General features: G+C 58.2%; 2 protein-coding genes across 3 annotated transcripts in view; one reads left to right on the top strand and one right to left on the bottom strand.

The window, feature by feature from the left end:
* Positions 1-23,592, top strand: part of SNX33 (sorting nexin 33) — a 68,902-nt gene that overhangs the window by 13,187 nt on the left and 32,123 nt on the right. Inside the window, exon 2 of one of the 2 annotated variants that reach the window (XM_019805834.2) lies at positions 1,326-3,094. The exons of the other annotated variant lie outside the window; for it this stretch is intronic. Within the exon in view, the coding sequence (XP_019661393.1) occupies positions 1,326-1,345 (20 nt within the window). The 3' untranslated portion in view covers positions 1,346-3,094. Of the gene's footprint in view, positions 1-1,325; positions 3,095-23,592 lie in introns of those variants that run through there. 2 annotated transcript variants of the gene reach the window in all.
* CSPG4 (chondroitin sulfate proteoglycan 4) overlaps positions 5,304-23,592 on the bottom strand; it is a 42,118-nt gene continuing 23,829 nt past the window's right edge. Inside the window, exons 4-10 of the mRNA XM_019805830.2 lie at positions 21,857-22,339; positions 21,338-21,514; positions 19,490-19,688; positions 19,275-19,409; positions 18,980-19,146; positions 14,489-14,672; positions 5,304-14,187 (exon numbers count right to left, since the gene is read on the bottom strand). Of these exons, the coding sequence (XP_019661389.2) occupies positions 12,353-14,187; positions 14,489-14,672; positions 18,980-19,146; positions 19,275-19,409; positions 19,490-19,688; positions 21,338-21,514; positions 21,857-22,339 (3,180 nt within the window). The 3' untranslated portion in view covers positions 5,304-12,352. The remainder of the gene's footprint in view (positions 14,188-14,488; positions 14,673-18,979; positions 19,147-19,274; positions 19,410-19,489; positions 19,689-21,337; positions 21,515-21,856; positions 22,340-23,592) is intronic.

Raw genomic sequence — 23,592 nt, 5'->3', positions numbered from 1 at the left:
ACAGTGGCCACGGCCTTGACCCAGGATCGCCCCTTACACATGAACGTGTGTGAGGAACACCGCCTCATTTCCTGCAACTGACCAGAGTTTCTTCGTCGCTTTCTCATTCCCTCACATGGTAGAAAAGGAATCTCAAATCAATTTGGGGACCCCTTCTTTCTAATGTGATGCATATAAGTTTTGGGGATGGTACATTTGAAGATGGTGGGCAGGCCTCTGGCACTTTGAATTTTAGAGGCTGAATCCCACACACTATCACACACATGAAAATTTGCCTGCCTTCCATATTAAAGGTCATTCATATACACCTGTTTCAGTTGGGTTCCATTTATTGCTTGGCATTGCCTTGTCTTACAGATATTTATTTAAACTTGATTAATTTTGATTTTGTCTTTTTCTTCTCTTTTTGTGTCGCTACTTTTTTTTTTCTTCCTATAAACGTTGTGGGTTCTTGCAGACTCCTGGACCATGGCGCTGGGCCTGTGGTGCCCACCATGGTCCTAGGTTAGCCTTGGATCCTCTGGTTATCTTCTCCCTGCCCCACCCTCTGTCTTCCCACCACTTGCTCCTTTGATCCCCATCCTGAGGCCTCTGTGGGTCTGGCCTTTGGTCTGTTTTGAGCACTTAGGGCTCCCTTGATCATCTGTATACCTGCAGACCTCAAGGAGCCTCAGGAGGCTAGCAAAAGTCCCTTCTGTGGCCTGTGGTCCCCTTTGGGGCTCACGGTCAGTATTCCACAGCTCCCGGCATGCACTTGTGCACAGGAAGCTCTGGGAGGCTCTAGAGATCCTATGCAACCCTTTGTCATCTGGGGCCTGGCTGCCACCTTGGGGCTCTACCTGGGAAGGGGCCAAGTCCCTGCTGCACCTGCATCTGCCAACCTCTGGGGCTTCTACCATCCCCAGCACGGGCGGCACCTGGCAGATGCTGGATGGCCAGTATTTCCCAGCCACCCTGCATGCAAGAGATTCTTGTGTGAGATGGTATCCAGGTCTGGGTCACCCGTGCTGGGAGGCAAAGCGTTGGTGCCTGAGGTAGGAGTTGGCCTCCTGGAGGCACCTGGAGCCTCTTCTGGGCTGACCTGGTCCCCCTTGCTGCTGTTTTGGCAGCAGTGTAATGGGCGGGGGAAGTACGAAGCTCTGCTAGACAGCCCTGCTGTCCCCAGATAGCCACAAGCCCCCTGTTGCCTTTCTCTCCACCACCCAGAGGCAGGGCCCTGGTACTGACTGGAGTGGCTGAGGCCTGGTGCGAATCCTACCCTACACGTACTTGTTCTAGGGATGTTTCTTAGTGGCTTTGTGCTTCCATTTCTCTACTTATAACAGGAGTTCCAGATGGCCGTTAGGAGGATTCCATGAGCAAAATGCATCAGCTGGACAGTGCCCGCATGTAGCAAGTGTTCAGTGAGGAGCAGCTGGGAGAACCAGCCTCCGAGCGGAGCCTTAGAGCAGCCCTGGAGAGAGGCTCGGCCACGAATATTATTACCCCGCTTCGTAAGTGAGAAGACTGAACGAGCCTCTAAGGCCACATAGTAGGTAGATGGCAGAGCTGGGCCTGGGCCTAGGCCCCTGACCACCTCCAGACCTTGAGCCTTGCCCCATGTTGCTGCCACGTCTTTACAGGGAGTAGCCTCCTTGGGGCTTCCTGGCTGTCATGGTACATGTCAGCCCAGGGCCGGAGGGCTCCACTGGGCCGTTCATTGGCTGTCACACACACCATCACACACAGGAGAGCAGGGTCCTGGAGTTAAGAGATACAGGCTCGTGTCACCTCAGGCAAGGTCAGTACTCAGTCTCAGTTTTCCTCAGGGGATGTTGACAGTTGTCACTGTGACACCCGGGCTTGTGTTCATGAGTGTGGGTGTGTCAATGCTTCAGAGCACTGTGTCCTCGAAGCTGCCCAGGCCGGCAAGGCGGGGGGTGGCCCAAGCGCACAGTGGCTTACGCTGAATGCCTGCTGTGTGCCACTGCGTGCTGGGCATCGGGCTCAGAGCCTCCCCTGTGCTGCCTCATTGTCCACAACTGCCCGGAAGGTGAGAATGACTGCCAACATGTCCCAGCGGACCGAGGCTCCGAGGCACGGGGTCCCCTGTGCGAGGTCGTACAGCTGTCCAGTGCATCCCATCGAGGCTGAGGTCTGCCTGGGCAGAGCTGTGCCCTTCCAAGGTGGGCAGGCTGGGCAGGCTGGGGGCAGCTGTCCTGCTGTGCAGTGAATGCACGCGGGCTGGGAACTGGGGGGAGTGGGGAGGCAGGCGGCGAGTCGCTGCGTGCCTTCTGGTTAGCAGGTGGAAGGGCAGAGGGCTTGGCCCACGGAGATCGCCGAGCAAATATTTGTTGACTGATAATTTACTGTAGGGCCTCAGGCTGGAGTGTGGGAGTGGGGTCTGGCCAAGGAAGAGTGGGCTGGGCAGACGAAGGCAGGAGTAGGGGTCCGGGGCAAGACTCAGGTGTCTGGGAAGGAACTGTCAGGAGCCTCCTTGCTTGAGGGGCCAACATGAGGGGTGAGAGTGAGGCTTGGTAGGGAAATGCTGGGACTGGGTTCTTGTGAGTGCCGAGGCGGAGCTGGAGAGGGGGGCACCCTGGCCCCGGGGCTTCCGTGTGGGGTAGGGTGGGCAGGCGGAGGGGAATGGGGTGTGTGCCAGAGTGCGTGAGTCCGCCCGTGTGGTCGCTGGGTGCCCGTCAGTGTGCGCACCCGTGCTCGTGTGAGCGTCCCCGTGGTGGCACTCTGCCGGTAGTCGTTCGGCCACGCATGAGTTTCCCTGCATTCCCCAGACTGGAAGAGGCAACACCTCTCACCCTGAGCTCAAGGCCAGACTTGCAGTCAGCCTTAGTTCCTCTCTTTCTCTCACGCTCCACATCCACCCCTGAGCAAAGCCTTGGTAGCTCCTCAGAAGAGGTCCCTGTCCACGGCCTGGCCCAAGCTACCGCCTGCGTAGACAGTTCAGTGCCTCTGAGCCATTCTGCCTTCTCGACCGCGCCCTGGTCGGAGGGACCTCTTGAGACCGTACTCTAGAGGCGCCTGGGTGGCTCAGTCTCTTGAGTGGTGAAGCGTCTGTCTTCAACTCAGGTCATGATCTCAGGGTCCTGGGATCCAGCCACGTGGGGCTCCCTGCTCAGTGGGGAGACTGCGTCTCCCTCTGCCCCTCCCCCCAACTCATGCGTGCAGGCTCTGTCTCTCTCAAATAAATAAACAAAATCTTAAAAAAAAAAAAAAGAGGCTATTCTAAATCCAATCATGTCTGACCCTGCTTTCAACCTCTAGGGCTTCCTGCCATTCTGACTCCAGCTTCCAAGTGGCTACCACAGCCCACAGGGCCCCTTTCTGATGGAACCTGGGACCCCTGTCCCTTTGGTCGCAGAATTCCAGACCCACTGTAGTCTTGGCTGTTCCTCACATAAGCCCAGCACGCTTGCACCTCAGGGCCTTTGCATTTGCTGACCTCCTCCGTTTGGAATGTTCTTCCTCTCAGATGTTTGTGTGGTTCAAACCTCAGTTAATTCAAGTTGTTGCTTAAAATGTTACCTCTTTGGAGAAGCCTTCTCTGATCATCTAATCTAAAGAGTCTTCCTAATCCTAGTCCTCTGTCCCCTTGCCCTGCCTTACTGTTCTTCATTTTTTTTATTATCAACTGCCAACTGTATACGTATATGTCTCAAACACATACAAAAATTGAGAAACTAATAGATCCCCATGTGCCCACGTGTCAGCTTCAGCAATGATCAACCTTGGGCCAATATTTTACTCCCCCACAGCCCTTGCTTCTAGCGAACTCCAGACATCACACGTTCTCATCTGCAAATAAATACTTCTATGCAAAAGTTAGATTTTAAATATATCTGTTCGTTAGAAGGCAGCCTTGGGGGGAGCTGGTGTTCGCCTTGCTCACTGCCGTGGCCCCAGTGCCTAGCGCAGCGCCCTAGCCGGCGACTTGGGATATCTGCAGGGCTGTGTCTTAGATCTCTGGGGAGGGTAGGTGTGTGCGTTGTGGTTTGCACAGGTCAGCCGCTGTCAGGGAGTGCATCTGCATTTGCCTGTGTGCACTGCCACGTGGGGCAGTCTTGTGAATATGTGTGTGCGTGTGTGTGCGTGCGTGCATGCGTGCATATGTGTGTGTTGCTGCAGCAGCTGGTGGCTGAAAGCGTGCTTCCTCCCTGACATCATCTCCCACGTCCCCCAGAATCCAGGGACTTGCTCTGGGGAGTATTTCCCCCTTTCTCAGTAAGGCATGGCGTGTGAAAGGGTGGGAAGGATGTATGCACCAGTCCCTGCTCATTCCTCTGGAGGGCTGGGTTTGAGGCCACAGTGGCCCAGAGAGCCACTCCTTGTCCTTCTCTGGCTAGTAGGAGGCTGTGCCATCCCAGGCGGCAGAGCAGGGAGCCTCCTCCCTCCCTGGTACTGAAGCCCAGCCCACTTGGGGCAGGGGTGGCTAGCTATGTATGAGGGGTGGTGGTATTCCAACCTGGCTGACCCCTAAGTCTCCCAGGGTGACCCCTGGGAAGTTGACGTCACTCAAACTGGGGGGCCTCTGGGTGCAGAGTTCTGGCCCAGGGGCTCAGCACTCCCCCACTCCCCACCCCAGTTCTGCTTCTCCAGAGTTGGCCCTGGCAGGAGGGCAGCGGGGAAGAACAAACTTCCAGCCCAGCACCAGCTCGACTCCAGGGGGCTGCTCCCTATCAGACTGGGGGTTCCACAGAGCTTCTCTTGGCCTGCTTCCCCGAGCCCCTGTCTGCTCCAGGGCCGGTCTTCTCAGCCCTCTGGCCCCACATCATCTGGCCCCTGCCCTCGTGTTCCGCTTTAAGCTTGGCACTCCCTGTCCTTCATGCATAGCCCAGGCTCCCCTCTCCGGGAAGCCCCTGTGTTCTGGCCCTACCTGGGCCCACCCTCCTTCCCACCCTGCCCTCCTCCACCTGCAAGGCAGGGTCAAGTGCCACTCCTCCCTCTTGGGTCCCCGGGGTCAAGCCTCCTCTGAGGTCTTCTGGATCACTGGAGTGGGGTGGAGGAAGGGAGGTCAGCGTGGCTGCCAGCTTCTAGCCAGAACATGACCCCTTCTGCACACCTCACTCTCCCTGCCAAAGCCCAGCAAAGGAGAGTGCCTTGATGTCCCTCTTTTCCAAATGGGGAATTTCCAAATGCTCCAGGACTGAGCATTTGTTTAGCACTTACTATGCGCCAGGCACTGTGATGGCTGTAATAAATTATAGTAATAACAAGAATGTCAGTTTGACCATTTGTTAAGCTTCTACAATATGCCAGACCCATATGCTAAGGCCATTCAATAATAACCACTATTATAACAGCACTGATAATAATAGTCAACATTTATTGAGCATTTACTATGTGCCTGGTGCTGTTCTAAGAGCTTTGCCACAACACTTTGAAAAGCAGCCTTGGTCAGGTGCACTGCTTCGAGAGGTTCTAATTCAGGCGGGGGGGTGGGGCCTCTGGCTAATTACCTACCATTCATGGCAGTAGGAACTGGGAACTGGGCAGGAATGAAGACAGGAGTCGGGGCTGTAGGCAGAAAGCAGGTAGTAAGCTCTCCGAGGCCTGGCTCCGGACTTGCTAGGGTCTAACATCCCTCCACAGGTGGGCGGACTTCTGTAAGTTCATTGGGCAGACATAATCGCCATCGCTGCCCTCCCTCCTTCAGTTCATGGCTTCTATCCCCAGACTGAGCTGGTCAGGGCAGCTCATGGGGCAGGGGGGCTGAAGTCCCCGGGGCCTGGAAGCTTCTTGGGTCCACGGGTCCTGCCGCAGTTGCCTAGTCCAGGAGCCACGCCCACAGGGCAACCTTCTAGCAGGGCTGACTCAGGAGGAGCCTTCTGCCCTGACTCACAGCCTTCCAGGAGCACTCAGGATCCACCAGCCTCACCCACCTGCCTGCTTGCTCAACAGCCCTTTAGAGTAGGGCTCCGCCTTCCCCAACAAGACCCAACAGGGTTCTCGCTGCTGCTCTCTGGCTCCTGGAGGTCTCTGCCCTGGCCAGCATGTCCGGATCCCTGGCTCAAACACATGTGTTTGAGACTCCCTAGGTGCTGGGAGTCCCTTTGCTGAAAGATGCAGCTTTGGCATCTGGAAGGGTTTCGAGCCTCCAGGAGGTAGGCTGGGACTCTGAGACCTCCAACTGCATGCAGGGTCCTCTGGGTCAGGTAAAGGTAGGGGCACCCTTGGCTGGTCTCTGTTGCTTGCCCCTGGAAGGTTGGGACCAGGTGAGCCCTGCAGTGTTTAGAACAGCTGGCACGGTGGCCAGTGGCTCCTGGAGGCTCTGAGGAGGAGGTGTAGCGGCAGGGGAAGGCTGAGTGTAAGGGGATTCTGGGTTGTCTACTCCTCCCGTCCCATTTAATCAGTTTGATTCCATCGGTGGTAGGCTTCCACATATGATTTGGTCAAAGTGTTCTGCCCATGTGCCTCTGAGCAGCTAGACCCCAGGTATCTGGTAGGAGGGAGCCACAGGTGAATATGGAGGGAGAGATAAGTGAGTGCTGAAGAGTCTGGCTCTGAAGAGTCTGGGACAGATTAAACCTGCTCCTTAGAAACTTAGGACCTGGGGCCAGGTCTGCCTGGGCCCTGGAAGTGGTCTGGGGACGAGGGCAGCAGTTGGGAGCCCTGCTGGCACTCCTAGGGATGAGGGAAGCCAGGGGAACCAGATGGGAAGTCAGGATATGGGGTCTGGGTGGGATTGGTGGCCTTTTGGACTGTGGGAAAGGAGGGGCTATATTCTGGCAATAGACGTTTACCGAACATCTATGTACCTAGCCCCGGGCCCGGCTGGACATTGCCTCTCATGGGCACACAGCCTTGAACTATGTTTACTGCAAGGGACAGAAGGCTGGGGGCCTCAGCACCCTGGGAGGGGAGGGGAGTTGGGGGCCTCAAACACACGCCCAGTACCCAGGGCAGCACACAGGCTGGGGGGCCACAGCATTTGTTCTGGGGGCAGAAGGGACAGTTAGTGGTCCAGCCTCCCTTGCTCCCCACCCCTCTGCAGGACAGGACATAGTGCTCTGGGAGGCCCATCCCCTCCTTCTTGACCAGGCCCGCGCCGTGTCCTGACAGGCAGCTTCTTTCCCCTTCCCTTGCTGGTGGCTGTTGCTTTACTGTGGGAGAGACCCAATGCACTGACTGGGGGCCTTGGCCGGACCCCTCCTTTAGTCCCTCCCTCTGCAGGTGGAACCTGGACAGGTGGGGAGGGAGGGACTAGCTGGATTGCAGAAGGCAGGGTGGCAGGGGCTGCTGCACTCTCCAGGGATGCTGTCTTTGGGAGGTGAGGGTGGAAGTGGGCTGCTTCTGCAGACCCTCCCCACTGGACGGACCTGGCTACCAGCCTCGTCCTCCTCTGCTTCCCTCTTGTCCTCAGGGGAGGCCCCTGGAGCAGGCACACCCACAACAGAACCCTGTCCCCACAAATTTTCAAAAGAGTGTGGGGAAGAAGGATGGACAGTTTGAGTTGAAAGACAAAACTCTGGAACTGGATTATGGGTTCTGACCTCTTTCTAGTTCTGTCATTGACTTATTATGATCTTGGCCTGGTCCCTGCCTCTCTCGGGTCTGTTTCTCCATTCAGAGGTCAACGGGGAGGACCTAAGTCAATGTGTCTTAAACTTCACCGTTTGTTAAAATGCGGGTTTGATTCAGACAATCTGGGGTGAGGCCTGAGAGTCCTCATTATTTTTTCTTTTTTGAAGATTTTAAAGTAATCTCTCTACTCATTGTGGAGCTTGAACTCGCAACGCTGAGATCAAGAGTCTCACCTTCTTCTGACTGAGCCAGCCAGGTGTCCCAGGAGTCCTTATATCTAACAAGCTCCCACATGCTTCTGGTGCTCCCGGTCCATGGACCGCACTTTGAGCAGCAAAGACTTAAGACAAGCCATCTAGCTTGGGCCTTCGGGACCCAGAGACTGGCTCACTTGAGCCCTGTGTGACCTCACAAGGCATCCAAAGGAAGCCTTGGGATAGCGCTAGGCTTTGGGCTAACAGAGCTGGCAGTGCCCAGGTTGGGGGGTACCAGAGCTCCTCGAGCTCCCAGCTGAGGCTGTGTTTGGGTAGAAAAGTCCCTTCTTGGCCACTGGTTGATTTAACCAAGGGTTACTTTTGTCTTCAGGGGGTCTTAGGACATCTGCATTGTGAAGGAACACAGCAGAACAACCCACCAGCAATCCTGGTGGCCCTCTGAGAAGGTGGCTTTTTTTTTTTTTTTTAAGAGAGAGAGCACGTGCTTGAGGAGGGGAGGGGCAGAGAGGCAGAGGGAGAGAATTTTAAGCAGGCTCCACGCCCTTCGTGGAGCCTGACTTGGGGCTCGATCTCACCACCCTGAGATCATGACCTGAGCCAAAATCAAGAGTTAGACACTTAACTGACTGAGCCACCCAGGAGCTGGCGTCCTTGATGAGGACAGCAGCCATCAATTAAATACTGTACCTCATGACCCCAAGAAGGGCAATGTGACCAGGAGGTAGCTGGCCGTGCTCAGCTTTAGCAGCTGCATGGCTGTCCCTTCCGTGGAAAGACCCAGCACGCTGTCAGGAAAGAAGGAAGCAGGCAGAGGCAGCTGCCTTCCCACTCCAGGTTTCCCCTCATCAGCCCGTTGACACGCCTGGGTTAGGGCACCCGTCATGGTGTGGCAGTTACTGGCATGTCTGGGGCTTTTCAGGAAGGGCTGGGTGGATTCCTATGGGCATCTCCCACAGCATTTTTGGCACAAAATGCTCTTGCCCATGCCCCACGAATCCTAGCGGTAACCAGAAGGGATGGTGTTAAGTCCGAGTGAATTGCGGGTACCAGAGGGACTGTGGTGACGGCTCCAGCAGGTCTGGTTCCCATCCTGGCTCCCTCCGTTTGCCAGGGCTTCCTCACCTGTTCTGGCGAGGAACAGGAAACCCAACCAGAGCACTCTGGGGCTGCCTAGGTACCTCCATTCCTTGAAGATCCCGAATCTTCGGGGCCGAGAGGAAGATGCCAGCACCCCTGGCAGTTCCCACCTAGTCAGGAGAGCTGGAGCCGGGGAAGGGGAGAGCTATCCCATGCTTCCTATTGGAGGGTGATGGTTCCAGCTCTGTGGGTTCCACAGCTGCCGTAGCAGCTCCACTTAAAGGGCCGGCTCCCAGCACGAGGAGAGGGGCTCAAAGGGAGCCCCTTCTTTACCATCTAAGAGGCTAAAGCGTTTAGGGTGGTAGGCAGGACTTCGAAGCTGGAGAGCCCAAGAACTGGGTTCTCTGTCCATCCCTACCCTGTTCCCTATACCCTCTTCTGCTGTGGTTCCACTTCCTGGCTCTGCTGATGTCAGTTTGGGTCTCCGGATGGTCAGGAGTCCTAGCCTTGGCGCCACGTGGCCAGTAAGGGAGGAGTCCTGATATCCGAAGTTTCTGTGTGCACCTGTATCTATGTGTGGGCATATGTATTACGTAGGCAGGTATTTATGTCTGTGCTGTGTGTGAAGGTCTAAAGGTACACAGCTGTGTGCATAAGTGCACTGTGTGTGTGTGTGTGTGTGTGTGTAGAGGGTCAGAGGCTCCCAGACATTCCTAAGCACTTGTGCACAGGTTGGCTTCCATCTCAGTGCCTAGGAGGAGCTGACTTCTTAAAGTAAGGGGATAGTGAGTTATTTTGCAAAGTGGAGAGCAATCCCCTTAAGCCTTGGGTGCCTATCTGAAATCTGCGAGGGATTTACGTAAATTGAGGCCCCACATTTAGAATGGGTTCCAAGGTTGGTGTTCCAGTGAAAGACCCTCTCCCAGGTCCTCATGGAGCCACGTGCATCATGCCGTGGGTGCCAGCCCACTGTCCAGGGCAGGCGGAAAGGAGCTGGAGCAGTGCCAGCCTGTGCCAGCTCACTGGAGCAGCAGGGCAGGCTGGGCTGAGCGAACAGAGAGGGTGTCGTCTGTCCTGGGGGGGGGGGCGGGAAATAGGAGATGAGGCAAGATCCTGCCTGGCGGGTCTGTCACCCTTGTCTCCGCTTACACTTCCGGGGAAACTGGTCGCCCTGGGTGGAGACTGGCGCCAGATATTAGGGCCCTGAGGATCCGGCCTCAAGCTCCAGGAAGAGGCAGGGCAGAGGGGCTGGGTGTGGTGTGGAGACACCCTTGGCAGGGCCCCTTGTATGAGGCTGGCCTAAGGGGTGCCAGAGAGACTAGGCTGCAAAAGGAAGCCAGGCCAGGATTTTGAGCTCCTGGTGTGGAGGGATCTCTATGTAGAGGGGTCCCCATCTATGGGCCCTGGCGACAGTCCTTGGGGGCAGGCTCTTCAGTGTGGCAAGAAGAATTGGCTGGGCCTTGGGGCCTGGTCTATTCTAATGCTGCCTGGCTATGTGTGACTGGACAACACCCAACCCTCTCTGATTCGCAGCCTGCCCTTGGTCCCCTGGGGTCCCTTTCAGCAGTGATATACTGGGATTCCAGGTCACCTGCCCAAATCTTGTGCGTGGAGGAGGATCTGGGGGATGCCGAGATGGGAAGGGGGTGCTGAGAAGCGTCCTGGCAGGGCACTCTAGGGGCAGCACAGTGGGGAGGAGGGAGTTTCCTCCCTTGCCCTAGTTGCCGGTTCAGATGTTACCGATATGGAGACATAAGGAAGAGGTGATTCTGGTCCCCAGACACGGGTCAGCTGTCAAAGGCTGGCTGGGGCTCTCCATCCCCAGTCTGGCTGGGCTCAGGCCCCGGGCTCCGACAGCCCGAGCTCCCACACCTGCCACGCTGCGCTTCCTCTGAGGACTTCAGCTTACTGCCAGGCCGTATCACCTGGGATCCAGAATCTGCCCTCGTTGCCCATAACCCTCAAAGGGGAGAGGGGCAGCAGGTGGTGACTCCTTAGCTCCTAGAGGGTCTTCCGGAGACCCTGTATCTTAAATCCATCTCTAACCAGAAGATGGCCTCTTGGGACAGCTGGCCTTTCAGAATCCTTGCCGCTTACCCTGCCTTCGAGAAGGAGTACCCTCAGTCTTCTTGTTGGGGGGTGGAGACCAAAAGAAATCTTCCTTGTGAAATCTCCAGGGAGCCAAAGGAAGGCACCTGTGGCGGTCCCCTTGTCTCCCCCGCAGCACCAGGTCCCAGCCTTGGGATCCCTATGCCCCCCTCATTCTCCTGACATTTGCTGCTCCAGCTGCTTGAGAGGTAGGAGGAGAGGGACAAGGCTGTGGAGGCCAAAACTCAGGCTAAGAAATCTATGGTTGGGACACCGAATACATCTCCTGATTTCATTGTTTCTTTGAACTCCTTGGAGGGCGCCTAGCCTGTCTCTCCTAAGCCAAACAGCTTTGGTCCCATCCCGCAGAGACTGGCCCACCTGCCTACACAGGTGGGGGCAGAGGAGACTTGAAAGGTCCCTGGAGGTGGACATTTAGGGCTCACGTGGCCCTGTCCAGCCTGCTGGCTGAGGCCTGGTGGGACGGCCTGCCCCAGGGGAATGCAGGCCGGTGTGGACAAGGGCCCCGGGCACGATCAGACAAACAGCACACAGCTGTCCAGAACATCCACAGCACCATTTATCCAGGCCCCGTGGAGTCGCGTGCCCCCAACTGCTCACCCCCCAGTCCTTGGAGGAGCACAGGCATTGCAGTGGCCTCTAGCCCGAGACACTGCACACTCCCCAGCCCAGCCTGTTCGGGGGCCACAGACCCATACCGCCTACCTAGGCCTCAGCCTGTCAAGATGAACTGGCCTCAGACCTTCCTCCATCCTGCACTCTCAGGGGCTCCATCAGTCTGGGCTAGCTCGACACCGTGTTAAATAGCTTCCTTGCAATCCCCCTTAAATAAACCCATCCCCAGAGCAACCCACCCCATCTTGCACCCTGAATATATTATTCTACTGGCTTATGTCTCCTAGGGAGTGGAGGGGCTCCAGGGAATACCATCTCCCAAAAAAAACAGGGGAAAAAGTTTTCCTGTCAACTCTGGGGCAGAGACAAAGGGAGGCCTGGCTTGGAGTGGAAAAACCAGGAATCCCTGTCCGTCTCCCCGACCCACTCCTCTCCTTGCCCTCTTAGCAGCCTGGATCAGCTGTGACTTATCCAAGATCACAGACCCAGGATCCAGAGTCCTGACATATCTAGGAGGTCACTCTGGTTTTGACAGCCCAAACTAGCTCCAGGGCAGAGGGACTGACTCCAAGCCTGCCTCTGACCTTGGCCCGCCCCCTTGCAGTTCTCCAGGCATGGAGAAAGCTGGGGAAATTCCAGCTCTTGACTCTACTTGGTCCCGGACCCTTGGGACTTCCTCCCAGCACCCTCCACCCCAGATGTCCCCAGGTATCTCTGCCTCTGGGGATACCCAGACAGCACCAGGGCATGGGAGCAATGGGGCTGGGGCCTGAGCAAACCTGTCCCTGGCCTGATCAGCATCTGGGCCAGGCCAGGCCTCACACCCAGTACTGGCCATTCTTGAGAGCAGGGTTGGGTGTCCGGCAGAACTGCAGCAGCTCTGGGTCGGGCTGGCCCCCCGGTGGGGGCCCCTGGCTGGGCACTGCCGTGAGCGGGATGGCTTGGCCTGGCTCTACCTTGCGGAAGGTCTCGGTGTCACTGGCTAGGCCGTCGCGGGGCTTGGCAGTCAGGACCTGGACGTCATGCTTGCCCGTCTTGTTGCGTTTGCGGAGGTAGAACAGCAGGGGCAGGATGAGTGCCAGGAGCAGGAGGACCAGGCACACGGGAATGATGACACTGAACATGTTGGCCTCCAGAAAGCCCAGGAAGCCCCCACTGGCCGCGGTGGGCACGGGGCTGGAGGCGAATGGGCCTGGCTCCCCCGTGGGGGTGCTGCTCTCTGGTTTCCTTGCTTCTGTCGGAGCAGGCTCGGGGAGACTGAGCAGGGCCACACTGTAGGGTCGGGCCGCATCGTAAGGCTCAGTGTCAAAGTCCAGTGAGGCCACAGCAGGGGGGACACCCTCTGCCCACAGCTCCAGTGTGAGACTGTCGCCCGTGGGGCTGGAGGACTGACCCTCCGGCCTGCCCACCTCCAGACCCAGCCTTCCGTCCTCGAGGTCCTGCTGGGTGAATTGATCCACAAGCTGGCTGTCCCTGGGCTCCGTCCTGGCCCGGGGCACGCGGACCACACGGCCATGCCGGGGTCCCGCCAGGAGCCGGAAACGGGGCACACTGCCTGTACGGTTGGCCAGCTCGCCAGCATCTAGGACGGTGGAGTCCAGGCACAGGGTGGCCCCCTGGGGCCACGGCCCGCCCACCCCCACGCGCAGCAGAGCCCTGACGGTGACGTTCACTGTGGCTGATGCGTTGGCCCCTCGGGCTAGCGCCAGGATGCTGAAGTGGTCGTGAGAGGAGGAGAAGTTGGTGAAGGCGAAGACCACCTCCCCCTGGTCTACCTGCAGCTGGCTGAAGGTGGCAGCCGGCTGCCCGGCCACCAGGAGCTGCCCGAACCGGGGCCCCTGGGTGAGGCGGTAGGCGGCGTCCGGCTCGTCCCGGTCTGACACCACCCGTAGCTGCTGCCGGCTCAGCGAGGAGCGCCCCAGAGCCTGCGGCACCTCCAGGGGCGCGCGCAGCTGCACCTCGATGGCCGACGGCAGGACGTCCACAGCCAGGGACATGGGCACGGGAGGGCCGGCCCCGTCGGATGCGCTCAGTTGCACGATGCCGGCCACGCTGCTCCCGTTGGCCACGAAGGCCAGCCGCCCGGCGTCCACGTCGGCCTGCGTGAAGCGGGTCACGGGTCCCGGGCTGGCCCCCGCCAGACTCAGGAAGCCGTTGAGGGGGGCCCGCTGCACCTCATACTCAATCTCCGCGGGCGCCGAGTCTGGGTCTACCACGCTGAGCTGGGCCCGGGAGACCGGCGCGCGGGAGCCCCGGGTGAGCCGGAGCGGTGTGGACGCCTGTGGCCGCGGCGGCCGCTCGTTCACGTCCCGCACAGTGATGGCGAAGGCCTCTGAGGTTTGGGGTCCCGACACGGATGCCCCCGCAGGTCCCTGAAGGTGGGCACGGAAGCGGAAGCCATCCTGCTGGGTGCCCCCGCCACCGTGGGCGTAGGCCAGCTGCCCTGCGGCCAGCTCGGACTGCAGGAAGTGGGGCCGGCCCGCGTGGAGGGGCTCCTCGGACACCAACAGCTGGCCCCGGGTGGGGAACTGTGTGATTTGGAAGAGTACGTCATGCTCTGGGCGCTGGGGTGACGGAATGCTGGCCAGGAGGTTGGAGGCATCGAGGGCAGCCGTGGTAATCTCGGCCCGCTGGCCTTCGGGGACCCAGAGACCTGGGGGTGGGGCGTAGGCTATGAAGGTCCTGTCCACTGAAGAAAGATCTCAGAACCTCAACCCCACGCAAGGTTGTGCCTTTTCCCTCAGACCAGGTACCCCAAGGTGGGGCTCCGGGTCCCCTGGAGGATAAGGATCACGTCTCCTCTCCGACCTCAAAGCGTCCCCACTTGCTCACCCTCCCATAACTTCCTAGGTCCTGGGGACTGACATGGGAGCTGCTGACCCCGACCTTGTGTCCCCACCTCTTTGGACTTGCCCAACGTCCCCCCAACTGTGCCAGCCCATCATGCGGTTCACCTTTGTTCCTCCAGAGGCGGCTGGGGCGCTGGGGACAGGCAGCCTCGAAAGACACGGCCACAGCAAGGGTGGTGGCAACATCGGAGGCGGGGGGTGATGACAGCTGGAGCTCCAGGGCATCATGGACCTCCCAGAAGGGCTCAGGAGGCATCTCGTGCTCATATAGAACATTCCCAGCATACACCTGTGGGGGGACCCCATTTTGGGATGAGAGGCAGGTTGAGACCGTGGTGCCCGGGAGCCCCTTCCAGGCTCCTTGACGAGCCCTCCGTGCCCAGCCTCACTCTCGGCTCTCCTGGCTCATCCTGGCTCCATGTCTGTTGTAACCGTGCTGTCCCTCACTAACTCAGTGGGTCACCATGGGCAGTCATGTGGCAGTGAGGAGACTGGCTCTGGAGCCTGATGTCTTGTGAAATCTGGGCTCTGCCCCCTCAGGCAAATCACCTCACCTCTCTGAGCCCCCGGGGAAGGCAGTATTCTATCCGTGCTTCTCTCGACAGCTGGTCCTTCCACTTCTGCCCTGGGTCCCCGCCCCTCTTCCCCATTGAAGACACCAATTTTACCATCTCCCTTCTTTCTCCTACGGTGACAATTTCCCCCCAAAAGGGAACATTCCCATCATTACTCAACCATGTTATTCTCTCTTCCACTTCCATCTTTTTTTCTTTTATTATTTATTTATTTATTTATTTATTTTTAGAGATTTTATTTATTTGACACAGAGAGAGATAGCCAGCGAGAGAGGGAACACAAGCAGGGGGAGTGGGAGAGGAAGAAGCAGGCTCCCAGCGGAAGAGCCTGACGTGGGGCTCGATCCCAGAACTCCGGGATCACGCCCTGAGCCGAAAGCAGACGCTTAACGACTGAGCCACCCAGGTGCCCCTATCTTGTTTTCGTTTAAAGATTTATTTATTTTTTGAGAGAGAGAGAATGCAAAAGCACGAGCGTGTGCAGAGGAGAGGGGCAGAGGGAGAGAGAAACTCCAGCAAGCTCTGTGCTGAGCACTGAGCACAGAGCCCAATGCAGGGCTCAATTCCACAACCCTGAGATCACTACCTGAGCCAAAACTGACTTGGATGCTTAACTGACTGTGCCCCCCAGGCACCCCCTCTCTTCCCTCTTAAAGAAAAGACCTGTGACTTCACTTTTTCCACCAACATTTGTCACCCCTCCCCCCACTTTGCTCTCCTTTACAGAAGAACTCCAAAAGGAATAGTCTATAATCCCGCCCATGCTGTCCTGAGTGCAGTCTACCCAGGCTTTTGCTCCTGTTCTCACCAAGGGTGCCCATGGCGTCTGCGTTGTGAGGTCTGACGGTGGGTTCGTGGGCCTCGTGTTACTCACCTGCTCTGCACATAGTTGCGCATTCCTTCCTCTAACACCCATTGCTTCCAGCATGTCCCACTCTCATGTTTTCCTCCTGCCTCGTTAGTTCCTCCTTCACAGACTCCATGGTCCCTCCTCTTCTCCCCAGTGTCTGTAGCTTGGCCTTTAGAGTCTTCTCTATCTACAGGCACATCCCACGTGTCCTCCTTCAGCTGCAGGTCCTCCCAGGTCAGCTCTGCAGATGCCCCCCTTACTTCTATCCCCATCCCAGACTGCTCTCTCCTGAACTCCGGACTCACGTAGCCGCTTGCTTCCTGGCAGCTCCGTGTGGATGTCTAAGGGACGGCTCAAAGGGTAGCCTGCACCAGACACACTCCTGACCTGCGCGCCTCTCCCAGTCCTCCCACTTCACACGATGGCAGCTCTGTTCTCGAAGTGGCTCAGGCCCAAACCCCTGGAGTCATCCCTGACTCCTCCCTGTCTCCCATGCCATCACTTCTGGCCTGGATTATCGCCATAGCCTCCTGCGTCCCAGTTTGGCCCCTGATCCCTCCCCCATGGTTGTTCTTAACACCGAAGCCAGACCTAGCCTTTTAAAATATAAGTAAGGTCCTTCTTGCTCAGACAGCACATTGGCTTCTCATTTGACCACAAAGATCCCACTCTGAACCCTTAGCCCTGCGACCTCACCTCCTACCACTCCTGCCGCAGCTGCTCTTCTCCAGGGATTTTTGCCTGGTAAACACCTAGGGATATTCCTCGCTTCCAGGAAGAAGTATGCTCCTTCCCCCTGCTAATCCAAGTGCATCCTTTTGGCTTATCTCTTGTGTTCCCTTTTAGGAGATGGGGATCTGTTTCCACTTCTTAGAAAAACAGGGCTTGCGCAATACTGAGGTGGAAACTGGGGTCCCAGCTTGCGGGAGACTCTAGGACCGCAGGGTAGTGATGAACTGGAGAGTAGTGCCCCATCTCACGGGTGAGCCACCCACACGCTAAAGGGGGATCACCATGCTTCTAAAGGGGGAGCAGAGCCCAGGTGAAAGGGGAGGCTGCTCCTGAATTGATTGCTGCAGGAGGGAACAGAGCCTTTTAAGAAACGGGAAATCGGGGCACCTGGGCAGCTCAGATGGTTAAGTGTCTGCCTTCAGCTCAAGTCATGATCTCTAGGTCCTGGGATTGAGTCCCACATTGGGCTCCCCGCTCAGCGGGAAGTCTGTTTCTCCCTCTGACCCTCCTCCCTACTTGCACTCTCTCTCAAATGAATAAATAAAATCTTAAAAAAAAAAAAAGAAACTGGAAGTCAGGCTTGTGTGTGTGTGTGTGTGTGTGTGTGTGTGTGTGTGTGAGTGTATGAAAAATCCCCCAAAGGTTATATGTTGACCATAATTTAAAAATATTAAATACCTTGCGCAGGCCAAATAAAACACATCTGTGGGCCAGATGTGGCCCGCAAGGACTGTCAGGTGTAACCTCTGGCCCAGGCTGAATGGTGGCTGGAAGTGGAGACCCCCAGGGGTGGGGTGGGGGGATGGATGCCTGCAGGAGCTTCTGTGGTTGGGAGGTGTCTGATTGGGGATGAGGCAAATCACAGGCAAGACAGGGAGGGGTCTTTGAGCTCTGGAAGCAAGCAGTATCCTCTGGTGAGAGAAATCTTGGACTAGCAGTCAGAAGCCATAATTCTGGTTTTGCCTCTTACTAGCCTCATGCTGCGAATAGTCAGTCGCCTGATCTCTGTAAGCCTCAGTTTCCTTATCCGCAAAACGGGACACCTGAACCCTGCCCCACCCAACTAAGTATTGCAGGACAGTGGTGCTGTCAAGACGTGACCCAGTTTTGCCCTGCCCTTGCCCCAAAGCCAGGACAAAGTCTCTGCCACGAAGCCTCTTCCCAGCTTCTCAGGGTGGCACTGCCAGCCTGGCCCCCTGGTGGCCATTCATGTTCATCCCACGTATTGCTGGGGTGTGGGGAAAGCACGGCGGGTGGGGGCGGGACCCTAAAGCCTGGTCCTCTTCACTCCCCCTTCCTGGGCATCCAATGACAGCGGCTCCCAGGGACTCAGGGTGCTCAGCTGCTACACCCTATCTTATTGTGGTAAGGAGACCTGGGCAGAAGCCAGGACTTCATGAGAACAGAAAACCTGGGCCTGGGGGATGCCGACATGAGAGACCTTTTGACGAGCACCCCTTGTTAGAGCCACCGGTTTCCCTGACGCCTGGAAGTTCCCCACCTGCTCTGCCTTTGGAGAGAGCCAAGGCTGCCAGGCACTTATAGTAAGTCCTCCTGCACTTGGAAGGGGTGTTAATTTAAGCGATGGCTGCTGGCCTGCCCGGCACAGTTAGCACTGGTAGCTGTGCTCCCAGCAACCTAGCAGTATACCTCTTCCCGTGGCTGAGAGTTCCAGTGTTGAACTGGTGGCCTCTGGCATGCTCTGGGACAGCTAGGCCCTGAAGAGATGGCAGCCTCACTCCCAGTTCAACCTCCTTGGTTGCTTTCTTTCTTTCTTTCTTTTTTTTTTTTTTTAAAGATTTTATTTATTTATTCGACAGAGATAGAGACAGCCAGCGAGAGAGGGAACACAAGCAGGGGGAGTGGGAGAGGAAGAAGCAGGCTCATAGCGGAGGAGCCTGATGTGGGGCTCGATCCCATAACACCGGGATCACGCCCTGAGCCGAAGGCAGACGCTTAACTGCTGTGCCACCCAGGTGCCCCCCCTTGGTTGCTTTCTATCCACTCATCTGCTCCCAGGATCCACTCTGCTTCTTGCTGGCTCCTGACCTGAGCCCCAGGCTCACACCTCTCACAAGGCCAAGAGCTGCCTTTAACTCTACCCCTGAACGAAGCATGGCCCCTCGCTAGCCAAGGGGTGCCCTAGTGTCCCTGACTCAGAGCACCCTCTCCAGCTCCTAAGGTCCAACTGCAGCTTCCTTCTGGAAGCCGCGCCCCAGGACCCTATCCCTGCTCTGGGCCGGGATCTCCCGCACCCTTCTGCCTACCGGACTGGTGGCTCCCGGAGAGCAAGGCAAGCACAGCGGGGGCTGTGGGGGGGCCAGGGAGTGTCTGTGTCTGCTGCCCGTGAGGTGGGAGCGGTGCCCACGTCCACAGGCAGAGCGGGCCACCCGGGCTGAATGGAGTCTACGTGGTGGCTCTAGAGAGCTGGGCCCTTACCTCGGCTTGAGTGAAGTTCACCAGGGCATCCCCAGTGCTGCCCTGCTGGGCGTGGAAGAGCCGGCCCAGCTGGGGGCCCTGCACCACATGGTAGAGCAGGTGCCGGGGGTCAGTGCCTGCACTGGAGCTGGCTCTCAGGCTCTGGCTGCTGAGCGGCTGGACCGACCCTGTGAGAGGCAGAAGGGGCATGTTGGCCTTGGGCCAGGAGCCAGGGCGAGGTCTGCGACTGCTGGCGAAGCAGCGTGACCCTGGTGTGTCACCAGCTCACAAGGCACGCCGTGCTTGGCAGACCCACCTGGGCACACGGTCAGCATCCGGCTGCCCTCCAGGGAGAGGATCAGCTGCTTCTGGGCCACTACGCGGAAGAAGTGTCCGGGGGAAACATGCTCACCGTCGGAGAGGCTGAAGCGGAAGCCGCCGTCCAGGGCTCCTGCGGATGGGGGCGGAGTTGGGTCTTCCTGGCCCACGGTGGCTCCCCATCCTCAGGCCACCCCATCTCTGAGTACCCACCTCTGTGCGAGAATAGCACGAGCCCGCGGTCTAGCTGGGCCTGGGTGAAGCTGTGGACCTCGGTGCCTGGCTCCGCCCGCAGCACCACCCACCCGTTGCTGGGCTGCTCGATGGTGTAGACCAGGTCCTCCGGTCCTGAGTCGCTGTCTGTGCCCCTAAGGGCCTCCGGAGGGAAGGGCACCGTGGCCCCCTCCCACATCTGGGGACACAGGCCTGTGAAAATTCTGTCCCCACCACGCTCTCCCACCTTGCTCCTCCCTGGCCCCCAGGCCATCACCATCACCGGCAGCTCAGGCCTGGGCCATGCTGGGCTCCCCCTCACAAAGGGCCCTCCACCCCATTCACCTTCCCCTGTCACCCCAGGGCCCAGGCTCCCTTTCTCTGCCCTAATCCTGCTTGTCCTGCAAGGCCAGCTAGTTCCCTGACCTCAGGAAGCCCCCAGCTCTTACCCTCACCAAGTTCTCTCCCTTCAGAGACCCCCAGCCCTGACTGAGTGCACCGCTAATTACCCGGCTCTGTCTCACTTGCAGGGCCAGGGTCTCCCTTTAGACCCTCCATAGTGAGTCTGGGCATGGGCTGGGCACACTACAGGAATGGTGAGCTTTGCTTCCCCAGGATGGTTATAAATGGGCTCCCCTTCCAGGTGAGGGAGGGCATGTGGGAGGCACAGAGGCAGGGGAGGCTGAGGGTTGGCTCCTGTCCCACAGCACGGAAGCAGCGCTGCGGTGAGGACTCTGGTGTTTTCGGTGCAGTCACGAGGCCCAACCAGCTGGGGGAGGGGTGTGGGCAGGCCCCTCCCCATGCTCAGACTGAAGAGGAGCCCTCCTTGGCCTCCCGCCTGCGGCAGGCTCCCATTTCTGGGATCCTGTTATGTGACCCCAGCTGGGTCAGCAACTTGGGGCCTCGGGGAGGGTCTACCATACCTGGAAAACTGAGCCCTCTGGGACTGCAGGGCTCCTTCTCCCAGCCCCAGGCCCAGCTCTGGAGGGAGACCCCAGCGTGGGGGTGGGGCTTTTGCTCCGGGCTCCTGGCACAAACACGGTGGACAGCATCACCTGGTGGCCAAGATGCCACACAGCGCCACCTGCCTGTGGTTTCAGGGCTGCCCTTAGCCGGTACCGCCCTCTGCTGGCTCCCCGCGGCGGGAGTGCTCCCCACAGGTGCATCCTCTACCCTCAAAGGCGTTCGGCGCCTCATATCACAGACGGCCCAAGTCAGCTCTCTTCTGAATCCTTCTGTGACTCCTGTCGACCCTAGAAGCTGGCATCAGGGCCCTGCCCATCCACTATCTTGTGTGATCTTGGTCAAGCCATGCCCTTTCTGTTCCACCAGTAACTACTTCTGTGACTGTGGAGAAATGTGGTGACCTGCCTGGGCCTCAGGTTTGACCTCTGCTTAGTGAGGGCACCACCGTTCTGCGTTCTGTAGGGATGTCAAGGGCAGGAGCTCAGGGAGCCAAGCTGTGGCCTTTACTTGCTGTGGGTAGCAGGGAGGAGTTTAACCCTTCTCCACCTGGAGTCCACCCTTAAGCGCTTGAAAGAATTTTCCTCAGGAGTTCTGGTCCTGAGCCATAGAAAAAGCCTCCTGCTGAGGGCGAGTCCAGGGAACAGCAGGGCCAAGGATGGCCCTTCACAGGGCTGCCTACTGCACTTATAAGTGTTCAATAACAAAGTCTCATACCTCTGTTCTATTTTCAGTGAAATAACCCTTCACTCTTCCCAGCAACCCAGTGACGCACGTGGCAGGGTCCCCATTTCAGAGAAGGAAATTGAGGGTCAGAGAGGGGGAGCTATGTGCTGGGCCTCTCTTTGGAAAGGGAGTTAGGAGGTGATCCCAGGCTGCTCTCACCTTCAGGCCTGTGTTTGTGGTGAGGATGGGGGGTTGGTCATTGACGGGCAGGATGGTGACGGTGAAGGCCGCAGGATGGCTCTGGCGGTCCATCTCTGAGGCATTAGCCACTAGGATGAAGCTGTCTGTCAGCGTCTCACTCCCGTCGTGCACGTAGCGGATCAGCTGCTGTTCCACCTGCAGGCAGACCCAAGGCTGAAGGTCAGGCCCCAGCAGGCCTGAGAGCTGCGAGAGTCTCAAGCCCAGCACCCTTGTTACGCTGGCTTTGGGGGTGGGGGAGACGGACTCCTCCAGAGCTTCAGTTCCCGCACGCGGAAGTGGGGACAGCCATTTCTCCAGAGTGAAGGACCGAAGGAGGAAATGGGACAGTCGTTTCTATACCCCAGAGAGGAAGGAGTGCCGTAAGGTATCTAAAGCAGAGGCCTTCCACCCATGGGCGCTCCCTGCCCCCTCTCGGCCTACAGCTCCCCCGCTCGGCCCCCAGAGCCGGGCTGCCCCCACGGCCCCCGATGGCTGTACCTCTTTCCAGGAGAAGGCGCTGAGCGACCCCTCCTGAGGAGCCTCCTCTCTCCGCAGGGCCCCGTGCTGGGGCGGCTCCAGCACCCGCAGGCCAAGGCCCGGCAGCGTGGGGAAGAAAGGCCCAGTGACTCGGAGCAGCGGGGGGGCCAGCGTGCGGGCGCCGCCCTCAGGGACGCTGAAGTTCTGGGTCTCCAGTGGGATGGCAGCGGGCAGCACCTCCAGCTCCATGCGGACGCCCTCAAGGGGAGCACCCAGGCCCGAGGCCACGTCCAGGGAGAAGGCGTCGGTCCAGGCCTCCGGGCGGGAGTGCAGGTAGAGCACACGGCCGGCGTCCACCGCCTCCTGAGAGAAGCTCTGCACTGGGTCCAAGCTGGGCGGCTGGGCCGCTGGGGCGCTGTGGGACAGCATCACCAGGTAGCCGGCACGCGGGGGCGTCTTCACGGAGAACACGATGTCCGTGGGTGGCACTGCCTCCTGGGCTGCCTGGTTAGCAGAGGGTTACAGAGGGAGGCTGTCGTGGTCCCTAGAGGCCAGAAAGGCTCCAGCTCCACGCCCCCCTCCGTCCCCCAGGGAGTGCCGAGACGCCGCTGCTCACTTAGACACACAGACACGCACTCAGGTTCGCACACACAACCCCCAGACACGCAGCCGGTCAGGGGGCTGCACCCTTTGACCAGCCCCAGCAGCAGTCACACACCTACACGGCCTCTGAGACGCACACTCCCTAAGAGATGTAAACCATCACACGCCCCCAGATTCGGTGACATAGAAGTACAATATCACCACACACTGATGTGTGGGCACAGACACACACGTACATCTTACACGTAACACAGCCTTGTAACCTGCATGCACACACGCATACACAGAGGGAGCCCCTGCCCCCGCTGTTGCTACTCTTCACCACCAGAGGGCGCGCCATCCTTCTGAGAGGGGCAGACGCCACAGACTACAGGCTTTAGGGAGCGTGAAGACCCAGGTCCCGCCCAAGGGCCACTGCGTGCTCTCTCACCTGATGGTCCAGCTACAAAAGGCTACATGTCACCCCCAACTCATATTCCTGATCCCGTGCCTATGGCTGGAATACTGTCTGTATTCCCGAATTCTGTTCTCTCTGCCTGGAATACTGTCCCCTCATTCCCTGCAACTGAAACCCCAGACTCTTCAAAGCCTGGCTCAAATGCTGCCTCCTTCAGGGCAAAGCCTTTCTGATGCCAGACATGTTTAATCACAGTCTGCCCCCAAATCCAGACAGCTGGAACCACAGAGGGCTCAGAAATTGGCAGTGTGGCAGAGAGGGCAAGGACTGGCCTGAGGTCACACAGTGGGTTAGTAGGCCTGCTGGAAGGCCTATGGCTGCTCTGTGAGGTTCCTGGATGGTCAGCCGCTCTCTCCAGGTCCTGAGGCCTGGTCTGGGGTCTGGGAAAAGAGTTGAGGGCATGGGAGCCTGGAGATCAAACAAGTCTGTCTCCAAGGCTTCCGGTCCTCAAAGTCTGCACCCATGAAAATTCCCCAGGGAACTTATTATTAGAATGCAGATTCTCGGGCTCCACTTCAGAGATTCTACGGCCTGGGTGGGGCCCAGGAATCTGCACGGTTAGCACAGCATGTACGTGTGCACCTGACATGCGGAGGCACGCATAACTCACGGGCAGACATGCAAACTCCCCCAGAAATTCGCAGGCATGCCCCCGTGCATGCGTACAGGTGCATACCTGAGGCGCGGACATACACCC

The sequence above is a fragment of the Ailuropoda melanoleuca genome, chromosome 9 (assembly GCF_002007445.2).
Source record: "Ailuropoda melanoleuca isolate Jingjing chromosome 9, ASM200744v2, whole genome shotgun sequence".
Lineage (NCBI taxonomy): Eukaryota > Metazoa > Chordata > Mammalia > Carnivora > Ursidae > Ailuropoda > Ailuropoda melanoleuca.
Note: the sequence above shows the minus strand (reverse complement) of the source record. Positions and strands in the feature narration are given on the sequence as shown.